The following is a 12494-nucleotide window of genomic DNA, read 5'->3' on the forward strand; positions in this document are numbered from 1 at the left end:
ACACTATGATTTGAAAATTTGAAATAACTCGAAACTCCTAATATCAAATTCTAAAACCACAAATAACATCATTTTTACATTTGAAAATCAGGAATCAATTGGTGAACTCTTATTATCTTGTCAATACGAGCTTAGCTTTAAAATTTGTATATTTTTTAGGACAATAGGTATTTGGTTCAAATCCTCCCACTCCATTTTGTACTTAAAATTTATTTAAAAAAAAAAAGCAAGAAAAAAAGATACTTTCACGTGATTATCAAAAATAGTACTTAAAGTCTTTTTTTCATAAATAACATCTTTTTTTTACACAATTATTTTAGTGACTCGTTTGCAATTTTGACTCAAATCAATACACAAACGAGACCAAAAAATTTGCTTGAGACATAGTTAAACTATCGATCTTTTGGGTTTTATGGATGGAGTCTTAGAGAACAAAGATTAGGAAAAACTATTATTCTATATGTTTTAAATTCTTTATTCATAATTTAAATCCTCAATTCAACTATCATCCTTTCCTTTCCTGAACTCTTTTTTTATTTCTCTATTTTAATATCTCAAATAGTTTTAGGTAAGTTTTGTAATATTTTTCAAAATTCTTATTTTAAATCATACAAATTTAATAAGAAAATTTTGAAAAAAATTATTTAAAAATAATAGTCAATTTCGAACTTTGTCTTAATTGAATTTAATTTATAAAATTTTGAAAAAAATTATTTAAAAATAATAGTAAATTTCGAAATTTGTTTCAATTAATTTAATCTAAAAATTGTTGATAGAAATCGAACTCAATAACTTTTAATCTTTAATTATATAGATATAAGTTAAGCTAAAATGTCGATATAGTTTATCTAATATTTTAATATGATTTAGGCACATATGAGTATATATATATGTATGATGTTTTTCCAATCTAGGGATAAACATGCTACCACTAAAAAAGTTCCACTCTTTTTTCTAGGATTCTTTTTTTTTTTTTTTAATTTCTAAAATTTTATATATTTAATTTACCTTTCTTCAATGTTTAATTGTTGTTTATTTGTATCTCCATTATATATATATATATATATATATTTAAAATGGTTTATTTTATTTTCAATAAATTTGAAAAATGAAACTAACAAAAGAAAAAAGAAAGGCCCAACAATCTCATTTTCAAGTTTGCCCTAATTTCTATCTTTCCATTTCGGTTCAGCCTCTCTTTCTCCATACACATTGCAAGCTTCTGCCCTTGTAAAGCCTCCGACCGGCCACCACCGCCCTCACGGCGGTCTACTTTCACTGTCCATCCACCTACTTGCCTTGCAGCTTAAAGGCTCAAAGCTCAAGTATTTCCTTTCACCTTTTCCTCGATATGATTGATTTTTTTTGTTCCAAAAATCATTTCTATTTCATTTGTTTGTTGTCAATTCATGTGAATTGTGCTCTCCCAATTCTGATTTCTATACAAACTTTTCGTTCTTTTTCCATTTTTATTTCTTCTAGCTCTATGATGTTGGTGGACTATGCAAGTACGTGAACTGTGTTTACTGTACGTAAATGTATGATATTTTGTGGGCGTTGAACTGATTTTCTTAAGGAAGTTTGCAGCGATGTGTCTTGGACTTTGTTTTTCTTTCAAAAATCCAAAATCGAATACAGCCCTCTCTCCATTTCCCTTCTATCTTCTTTCTTCTCCGTCGCATTGCCGCAGCCGCATGCCAGCACGCTCTCTCCATCGTAGTAGCATCCATTGGCATCGCCTTTTTCTTTCTTTTCTTCCTATCTCCCTGTCTGTTGAACTTCTCCGGCACGACTGTGCACGGGATTCTTGTACAAAAGCTAATCGCTAAGATTTATACTTAGTCTTCTGTAACTTCCGATCTCTCAGTTAGATCATTGTTAAGTTCGCACAGTTCAAAGATATGTTTTCTTTGGAAATTCTTAAACTTTCAGTTGTATGTCTAACTGGTCTCTAAACTTTCAATTTTGTGTTTAATGGGTTCTATAAAATTTCGAACTTTTTAAAAACTACTTGATCTATTAGATTTTTATGTCCAATTGAACTCTAAACTTCCAATTTTGTGTCCGGTAGATCTTTGAGTTTTAAAATATATCGAAGTTCATGACCTAGTTCGTGATCTCAAAAGTTTAGGAATTAGATAATCACTAACATCAAAGTTTAGGGACAAGATTTGTTCCATTTTTCCCTGTTCATTTCGTTTTCTGTATGCTTTTAGTCTCTTTTGATGATCTTGTTAGTTATTACTCTCATTTATCTGCAGTATTCAAGTATTTTTCTTCTTCTTTTGTCTTATGCTAATGTATATTTCTTCTCATTCTCAATAGCATTTGATATACAGGGCAAACATACTGCATCTATAGTTGGTTTAATAATTTACTAGTCTCTCACTGGCTTTTTCTCATTCCGTGAAGAGCTTTTTGCTGTTCTTCACAAACCGTCGTGCTGTTCTGAATTTAAGGTATTGAAGTTACCCTTGACATCTAATCTTACCCCTTGACATCTAATCTTAGAGTTTGTTAGGATTTTGTACTAAAACTACTCCGTATGTGTGCACGTCATCTCTTTCTATTTTGGGGGAGTATGAATTTCATTTGGTGAATGTGGGTTTGAGCCTCATTTATGTTGTTGAATTTTAAATGTCAAGGGAACAACCCAGTTCATTGAATTTATTTAAATAGCCACCTGGACCAATTAGCGTATTTAGGTATTCAGTTCACTGTTTTGATTTGTGAGTATCCAATGAATTTTTTCCTTTTTTCGAGGGAGAAATCCCCCAGCCCAAATGTTGTGCTGATTGCTAAACTCAAAATTAGTGTGGAGTAGATACAATTCCACTTACTGTGTGATTTTGTCATTTATTTTTTAAAATATACTTTGATAACAAATTTATATGGGTATGAAGTTTGATCTTGTAATAGTACATATGCAAGTGCTTTTGTAGACTAGACTTCATTTGCACTCCCAAGATTTACTTTCTGTGTCTTATGGTTTATGAAATTCAATCCCTTCATGTTTCAAGATAGTAGGAAAAATCTTTGGAAGTTGTACCTTTTTTTCTTCATTCTAAATAACTAGAGTAAATTATAATTTTTGTCCAAGAGTTTCACTTGTGTCTAATTGGTTCTCAAACCACATGCAACTCGTGAGTGAATGTATAATTTATCCTAATAATTATCATGGTTGAGAGTGTTAATGATTAAAATGATGATTTCAAAGTTAGGTCCGCTAACTCTGTTGGAGATTAATTAATTTCTGAATGGCACTTCTTGTTTTATTTATTTCTTTACCTAGTAAATATAGTTTCTTAAATTAGTATCATTGTTGAATGGATTTGAGTTCTAATATGAACCTTGCCTATCACTCTTCTAAATGGGAGTGGTTTCTTATGCACGATATTCAGACTAAAATGGCGCATGGAAGTTCATTTATTATTTTACTTATTGGAACTGGACCTAATTGCTTATTCTGTAAATGTTTTCTGCATGCCTTTAATTCTTAGAGTGTTTCCTTGCGTACTTCTTATGGTGTTGTTGAATGCTTGCAGATTTTTCAGTCTTACAGACATGGCATCAGAGAGTGGGAAAAGCTTTGCTAGGAGGGATAGTCTCCGAGAGATTGAAGCTAAGATTCGAGTTTTGTGGGAAGAGAACGATGTCTTCAGGGCAGAAGCATGTGAAGTGCCTCCTAAAGTGGGGGAAAAGTTCTTTGGAAATTTCCCCTTCCCTTATATGAATGGATTTTTGCATATTGGTCATGCTTTCTCCCTTTCTAAATTGGAGTTTGCTGCAGCATATCATAGGCTACGGGGTGCAAACGTCCTATTACCATTTGGTTTCCACTGCACAGGAATGCCTATCAAGGCCTCTGCTGATAAGCTTGCTAGGGAAATTCAACAATTTGGTGACCCACCTGTCTTCCCTCGTGAGACAGAAGAGCAACAAAACTTGAAAGCAGAAGCTGAGGATGCAAATGAAAGTAATCCAACGTTGCCTGACAAATTCAAGGGCAAGAAATCTAAGGCAGCTTCTAAGACGGGTGTACAGATGTACCAGTGGGAAATAATGCGCAGTTTTGGTCTGTCTGACAGTGAGATATCCAAGTTTCAAGATCCATATAACTGGTTGACATTTTTTCCTCCTTTTGCAATGGAGGACCTAAAGGCTTTTGGTTTAGGTTGCGATTGGAGACGATCTTTTATTACTACTGATGTGAATCCATATTACGATTCGTTTATACAGTGGCAAATGCGAAAGTTGAAATCCATGGGGAAAATTGTGAAAGATGTTAGATATACTATATATTCTCCCTTAGATGGCCAACCCTGTGCTGATCACGATAGGGCAAGTGGTGAAGGGGTTCAACCACAGGATTACACACTGATTAAGATGGAGGTTGTGGCACCTTTTCCTCCTAAATTGGGAGTGTTGGAGGGTAGAAAAGTGTTTTTAGCCGCTGCAACATTGAGACCTGAAACCATGTATGGTCAAACAAATGCATGGGTACTACCTGAGGGTAAATATGGGGCATTTGAGATTAATGATACTGATGTATTTATTATTACTGAACGAGCTGCCCTTAACTTAGCCTATCAGAGATTTTCTAAGGTTCCTGAAAAACCTACTTGCTTGATTCAGCTGACTGGTAATGATTTGATAGGCCTCCCATTGAAGTCCCCTCTAGCCTTTAATGAAATCATTTATGCTCTTCCCATGCTTACAATTCTCACGGATAAGGGAACTGGTATTGTGACCAGTGTACCTAGTGATGCTCCTGATGATTATATGGCCATGCATGATTTAAAATCAAAACCAGCTCTTAGAGCCAAGTATGGTGTTAAAGATGAATGGGTGCTTCCCTATGATATTGTTCCCATTATTGATATCCCTGAATTTGGAGACAGGGCTGCTGAAAAAGTTTGCTTGGATCTAAAAATTAAAAGTCAGAATGAGAAGGACAAGCTTGCTGAAGCTAAAAGATTGACGTATTTGAGAGGATTTACTGATGGAACACTAATTGTTGGTGAATTTGCTGGAAGGAAAGTACAGGAAGCAAAACCTTTGATTCGGAGCCAGCTAATTGAAACTGGCCAAGCTATCCCATATAGTGAACCTGAGAAGCGTGTTATGTCCCGGTCTGGAGATGAGTGCATTGTAGCTCTTACTGATCAATGGTGACTATCTCTTATAACTAATTCTTTGGTTAATGACTAAACATATCACTATTGACCCAATATTATTTCTAATCTACTTGTTGCAATATATCTGAAAACTACTTTTAATCTCTACTTTGATGGTATTCCTAACAGGTACATCATATATGGGGAATCGGAATGGAAGAAATTGTCTGAAGAGTGCTTGGCCAGCATGGATATGTTTTCTGATGAGACAAGACATGGATTTGAGCACACACTGGGTTGGCTCAACCAGTGGGCATGCTCACGTAGTTTTGGCCTTGGAACACGTATCCCGTGGGACAAACAATTTCTAGTTGAGTCATTATCTGATTCCACCATTTACATGGCTTACTACACCATAGCACACTTGTTGCAGAACGGGGACCTGTATGGATCGGGTGACTCTGCAGTAAAACCTGAGCAGATGACAGATGAAGTTTGGGATTTTGTGTTTTGTGGTGCTGCAGAACCAAAATCAACTGGCATCTCACAGTCCATTCTTAATAAGATGAAACAGGAGTTTGAGTATTGGTATCCATTTGATCTTAGGGTTTCTGGAAAAGATCTTATTCAGAATCATTTGACATTCACTATTTACAATCATACTGCAATTATGCCAAAGCGCCATTGGCCTCGTGCGTTCAGATGTAATGGGCACATCATGCTTAATTCTGAAAAGATGTCCAAGTCTACTGGGAATTTTAGAACCCTGCGTGAGGCAATTGAAGAGTTTTCTGCTGATGCTACACGATTCTCATTGGCTGATGCTGGTGATGGTGTCGATGATGCAAATTTTGTATTTGAGACTGCGAATGCGGCCATCTTACGTTTGACTAAAGAAATAGCATGGATGGAAGACATTCTACAGGCTGATTCTTCTTCCTTCCTTAGAACAGGTCCTCCATCAACTTATGCTGATCGAGTATTTGAAAACGAAATCAATATAGCTGTCAAAATGACTGAGCAAAATTACAAAGACTACATGTTTCGCGAAGCTTTGAAGACCGGTTTTTATGATCTCCAAGCAGCTAGGGACGAGTACAGGTTTTCATGTGGTGCTGGTGGCATGAACCGTGATTTGGTTTTCCGTTTTATGGATGTCCAGACACGACTCATTACTCCAATTTGTCCACACTATGCAGAACACGTTTGGAGGAATATGTTGAAGAAGAATGGATTTGTTGTTAATGCTGGCTGGCCGTCAGCTGATTCTCCTGATTTAACTCTCAAGAGTGCGAACAAATATCTCCAAGACTCAATAGTTTTGATGAGAAAGCTTCTTCAAAAGCAACTTTTAGGATCTAAAAAAGGCAACAAGAAGGGCGCTCCTGTCACAACAGTGGTCGAGGACAAGAAATTGACGGGCTTGATATATGTGAATGAGCAATTTGATGGATGGAAAGCAGAATGCCTTAGAATACTCCAAAGTAAATTTGATTCGACCAAACGTACATTTGCACCTGATAGTGAAATAATGGAGGCACTCCAGAAGAGTTCAGTTGGGCAGGCAGCAGATTTTAGACAAACGCAGAAGCTTTGTATGCCATTCTTGAGGTTTAAGAAGGATGAGGCTGTTTCACTTGGGGTTCAAGCCTTGAACTTGAGGCTTCCTTTTGGGGAAATGGATGTTCTTAACGAGAATTTGGAGTTGATTAGGAGGCAAATAGGTTTGGAAGAGGTGCAGATTTTGCGTGTATCTGACCCAAACGCTCTAGCGAAAGCCGGTGCTTTGGCTTCACTGTTGAAGCAGAATCCTCCATCGCCTGGGAATCCTACTGCTATTTTCTTAACAAGTTGAGAAACATATTCAAGGCATTCTGGTGAGATTTAATTGTTCTTTTGCTATATACTCAACTGTTTTATTAGACTTGCTATTTTTATTTGAATCTATACGTTTTTTCTAAAATTTAATTCGAAACTTCCTGTCTTATGAAGATTGAGTTCCTTTTAGGGAAAAATATCATTTTTAATAGGTCAGTGTTGTTTTGAAGTTTTAGTTTGAACATATTGGATTATGATGTTGATTAACTGGGTAACACTGAATACAAGTTTTTGAGGATGGGTAGGATGTTATAATTGTGAAGATATTCTTAACTTTTTAGTCAATGTTCATTTTGTCACACAATTTCCCTTCATAATATATAGTTTCTTGCAGCATGCTGTTGATGTCGAAGCATGGTTTTCATTGGTTTCCACTTAAGTTCTATGATGCGTGCCTCTCGAACTCTTCCTTGTCTCAATATCGAGGTTTTTCATACGACTACGATTATGAAAATCTTTCAGTTTTGATGCCTGCTGTCATGAATAAACTGCTAATATTGAATCTATAGAATTGAAACTCTTAAGTTCTTTTCTTTTTTCTTTTCCCCTTTTTTGGGGGGGTTAATAACAACTTGTTTGCATTGTTTAACAGATGAGAATTTCTTTACAAAAGAATCCCATTAGTATCACACGCTAATATTCACATTTCAGTAGGAAATATTCTACCACCTAGTCAAAACTCAAAATATGCTCAAGTCTTGGTTTCTGGACCATTCTTTCTTGCTGTTTGGATTTATTGTATGTTCACACATATATGTATTTGTTCATTCTTTTGATATGTAGTGTAATTTATTGTCTTAGTTTCAAGTAATGAGATCGAAGTGTGTTGTCAATCCTAAAAAAATTCAACGATGTTCAATTCTACCGCTTCACATATTGTCATAAAAAGAAAAAAAATGATAGATTATTATTGTCACAATTATTTAGAATTTGAGTCTTACAAATGCAAATTGCTTGTCATGTACTATATAACGTGGTGTGTTGTATCCCATAAAATTAGAATGAAAAATAACATTTCAAAATCAATTATGGGTGAGGAATAGTTCATATATCTTATAAACCATATTCATCCTAACATGATCCTCCAACTTAATGTTGTTAACACACTTGTTTGGAATGAGTTTCAACTAATTAGTTAATTAGGACAATTGGTTAATATTTCTAATCAACTCGTGTTTGGAATGAGTTTCAACTAATTAGTTAATTTGGACAATTGGTTAAATATTTCTAATCAACTCAATTAGGTTTAGATAAGATGTTGAAATCAATCTTTTGTGTTCAAGGATGAAATGGATAATTAGGGAAAACTTCAAAACAAACCCATGCTAGACTCTTACATTCCTAATATGATCTCGTTTGCTTATCTTGCATATTTACTTTTATGAAAGTTAACCTTCTTGCATTCAAAGCAGACATCTCTCAACTAGCTCGGATTGTAGGCAATTTATTCGAGAAGTACAAAGGTTCCTTCTGAATTCAACTTGTACTGCTACTCTTATAGCTAGGCAAACCATATTCATACCCTTTCTAGGTTGTAACCTCTCCGTGAATGGACAGTTGATACACCACTTGCTTCTTGTAGCAGTTGTGGATGGTAGATGATTGACCTATTGTGTATGGGTGATGGAAGTATCGATAACAACGATCCAAGTGCAAGTACACACTAGATAAAATAAAGAATATTGGAGTATTCTAAGAGTTGAATCTCAAAAGATTGGTCAATTTTAATTTTTTTTAAGTGCAACGCGCTTAATGTGACGAAAGGTAACCAAGGGTTACATGTGATGAAAAGACTTAAAATAAATGTGAAAAATCGACAATAAGAGATAAACAATGATATAACAATGTTTTAACCTTTGAGTGGTGTGCTTTTAACAATATGATAGTGACTCAAACATGGTCAAGTCACTCGTATTCGATTGTAGGAGCCTTAAGTAGCTAATGCCTATATATTTTATAGCGAGCTGAATTTTAGATTAGTTGCATGTTGATTTTTGTCCTCCGGTACTTGTTATATTTAAGATGATAGATAGTTCTATTTCTAAGCTCTTGATCCATATTTATTTGTGACATCAATTTATATATTAATTTTTTCAATATTAGAAGTCCACCAGCTAAATTGCTAAATAAATGACTAGTTCAATTTAACAATTTTGTAAAAATTCGACAAAGAAGATGGACAAGTCAAGTTATACGAAGGAATCGATCAAATTATAGGACCTTAGGGTGTCCACATTGCTAAACCCCTTGGAGAAGCCTTCCACATTTTTCTTATTTTTGCTTAGGAATAATCCTCAGTATCCCCTTCACCGTCATTCATGCTTTACTTTTAACTACTTTGGTTTACTCTGAATGGAGGAGTACCATCTAGGGTCAACATTGGCCAAATCGTTATCGAACACATTTATGCACGGTAAAGTAAAAGTTTAAACTGTCTCATCCATGAAGGAGTATAAACTGTCGATCAATTGATTTTAGCCTTTTAAGTTTTTTATTTTTTATTTTTTATCTTTTATAATTCGTCAATTTTGATTTTTCACAAATGGAAACTGACCGAACCTTTTTTTTATCTTCAATCATCCATCTTCTGCTTTGTTGGTTTTGGCCAATCGACTCGATTTTTCGGTCTATCATGCTCACTCCATTGACATCTCATTGACTAAAATTGTTTAAAAGGGTATAAAATCAAGATAGGCGATTTAGATTTCAAAGCATCGAATCAAGTTCTCCTAGCGTGCTAATGTAGAAGACTAGACTAATGAAGCTTTTGTAGATGCAGACACATCTTGCTTAAAAAGGAGCTAAGTTCTAAATGTGATTGCATAGATCATCTTTGCACTAGAAGGAATAAAACATCATACTTATGATAAGGTCGAGATGGTTTGTTTGGGTCAATGCCTCCTTACTTAGGATCGTAACAAGAACTCCTCATATCTAATGTCACATCTTACATTGAGATTACCACATGAGTAATCTTGTTCATCCTTATTTCAAATGCCACCATAGCAAACCAAATGTATGATATTTCGCAAATAAATAAAATATTCATTTAAATAAATTGTTTGACAAAAAAACCCCTAAAATTATTTGAAATTACTCATAATGTTGATCCTGTTAACTTTCACTAGAACAAAAAAAAAAAAATCACAAAATTCTATGATTTTTCCAATGAGATTGACGAAATCAAACTTTAGGATAAATCTTGATCATAAGTCTAACTACAAAGTTTTTCCCCAAGATATTACAATTTCTAGTAAAGGGTTGAAATTTACTCCAATTTTTCTGTAAAAAATTGACAAATTTTGTAAGAATTTGTGTAGATTTTTGGTTGGATATTGGTATTCTAAAATAAGTGATTTTTAAAAGGATTTATCCAACAATAAAAGAAAAAAAAAGTTAGAAAATAACATACCCACGTGAATGGAATGTGAACATTTATATACAAGGTGTGTCACAGGACCCTAAAAATGAAATAAATTGTTCATCAAGTATACTTGTTTTTCTTTTCTTCCTAAAAATAAAATGTAAAATTAATTTATAAATAGTTGAGTAAGTTATAGTGATAATATGGAAGAGATAGAATAATGACGAGTAGTTAATTTAGTAGTAAAACTATGAACTAATCTCTTCTACATCCAAATGTGTATCGTTAAAAAATATTAAACGAATGATAATTGTTGAAATTGAAATTTGAAGTTGTACAGTGGGTTTTTGCAATTTTAATTTTGTTTTTGAGGTATTTTCTTTATCTTAATAGTTATTAGGATGGCCTTAAGCCCTCAATCCGCGAGACACACCAATCCATGTGAAATCGAACGGTCACAAGAAAAAACCCTTTCCACACACGGATCGCCATCCAACGGCCATCTTTCCATCTCATCCTCTATATAGTCTACCAAACTCTGTCATCTACGACACACTTCATTTATCTCAGCACACTTTCTTCATCGAAATCTCCATCAACCAAAGCAACCAACAATGTCCGGCAGAGGCAAAGGAGGAAAAGGTCTCGGAAAGGGAGGAGCCAAGAGGCATCGGAAAGTTCTGAGGGACAACATCCAAGGAATCACCAAGCCGGCCATCCGCCGTCTTGCTCGCCGTGGGGGCGTAAAGCGTATCAGCGGCCTGATCTATGAAGAAACTCGCGGCGTTCTCAAGATCTTCCTCGAAAATGTCATTCGTGACGCTGTCACTTACACTGAGCATGCTCGCCGGAAGACTGTCACCGCCATGGATGTTGTGTACGCGCTCAAGAGGCAAGGACGTACTTTATACGGCTTCGGAGGTTAGGGTTGTCGAAACCTAAGGTTTGGATTTGGGGGTTTTGTGGTTCGGTGATTTGGATGTGATTTTGGAGAGGAATTGTATATTATTGGTGATTTTGTTAGATTCAAACTATGATATCAGTCTGTAGGTTGTTAATTGTTTCTCTCGTAATTGGAAATCTTGATGCGCGTAATTAGAAACTGTTCTAGTTTTGTTCATCTTCAAGTTCACTATGTTTCTCTTCTGATTATTGGATCTGATTCTTAAAGCATAATTTTAGCTCTCAAGTAATTTCTAACTTCAAACTTGTTGCATCGATGTTCATAAAATCAAGATGAGATTGTTCATTAAATTTATATAATAATATCACATTAAACCTTGTACTCACTGCGAGATTGATTCAAATCATTAGGCCTTTATAAACAGCATTGAACTTTCCAAATGTTAGTTAAATTTGTCAAATAATTTTCTTATACAAGTTAATCAATGCTTAATTCAAATCGCCACTTTTGTTTATTTGTTAAAATTTGCCAACGTTTATGGTTCAATTTTCTATTTATTAGAATGAAGTTTTCACAAATTTTCTTTTATTACAATTTTTCAAAAATTGATTGATTAATTATTAACTAAATTTAGAAAAGCATATGGTCCAAATTCAGTAATATATACATTACATGAACAAAAATTTAAAACCCTCTGTTTAGTTGTTAGAGTTTTAAAATATACATTTTTTTTTATATAATAGTTACATTCGATTTTTAAAATTTAAAATAAAAATTTGAAGTTACATTTTTTTTTTTGTTAGTTTGTGAGTTTTTGAAATTAAATTTAGGAGGTGTTTGAAATAACAATTTTGTTATTTTAAATTAGAAAAAGTGATTCTTTGTAATACTATTTATTGAGAAATTCCTATAAATAACGAAAATTTTTGAAAACTGTGTAAAGTTAGTATTAAATATTTTGTTACTTAAAATCTAAATTGAAAAAAAAAGAAAAAAAACTTATAGATTAAGTATGTAATATTATAAAATGTAGAAACTAAATAGAAATTAGAACTATAAAACTTACTAACACACATATGTACTTTCATTAACATGGTATATGATATAAATTATCTTTAGAGGATAGATTCTGAAATTTTGTATCTTTTGTAAATATCTTTTTTTTATTTATCATTTTACTATATTTAAAAACAATAATTCTTTTAATATACTACTTATTTATAGTTTTTTC

At 33.7% G+C, this 12494-nt stretch overlaps 2 protein-coding genes across 6 annotated transcripts; both read left to right on the forward strand.

The window, feature by feature from the left end:
• Positions 1 to 1130: 1130 nt before the first annotated feature.
• On the forward strand, positions 1131 to 7708 carry LOC101213618 (leucine--tRNA ligase, cytoplasmic). 5 transcript variants are annotated; one of them, XM_011655164.2, is made up of 5 exons: positions 1134 to 1325; positions 2413 to 2459; positions 3546 to 5171; positions 5307 to 6994; positions 7330 to 7708. In XM_011655164.2, exons 3-4 carry the CDS (start codon positions 3565 to 3567, stop codon positions 6970 to 6972), a joined length of 3273 nt encoding a protein of 1090 aa, XP_011653466.1. In that variant the 5' UTR covers positions 1134 to 1325; positions 2413 to 2459; positions 3546 to 3564; the 3' UTR covers positions 6973 to 6994; positions 7330 to 7708. The 5 variants fall into 5 exon arrangements, with proteins under 5 accessions (XP_004148771.2, XP_011653466.1, XP_011653462.1 ...); XM_011655160.2 differs by having other exon boundaries at positions 1135 to 1325; positions 2326 to 2459; XM_031882753.1 differs by having other exon boundaries at positions 1135 to 1325; positions 2340 to 2459; positions 7320 to 7708.
• A 3189-nt stretch (positions 7709 to 10897) lies between these two features.
• Positions 10898 to 11511, forward strand: LOC101214101 (histone H4). The gene has a single exon (XM_011655169.2). The coding sequence runs from the start codon at positions 10974 to 10976 to the stop codon at positions 11283 to 11285; it is 312 nt and encodes a 103-aa protein (XP_011653471.1). The 5' UTR covers positions 10898 to 10973; the 3' UTR covers positions 11286 to 11511.
• Positions 11512 to 12494: the final 983 nt, after the last annotated feature.

This window comes from Cucumis sativus, chromosome 1 (assembly GCF_000004075.3).
Source record: "Cucumis sativus cultivar 9930 chromosome 1, Cucumber_9930_V3, whole genome shotgun sequence".
Lineage (NCBI taxonomy): Eukaryota > Viridiplantae > Streptophyta > Magnoliopsida > Cucurbitales > Cucurbitaceae > Cucumis > Cucumis sativus.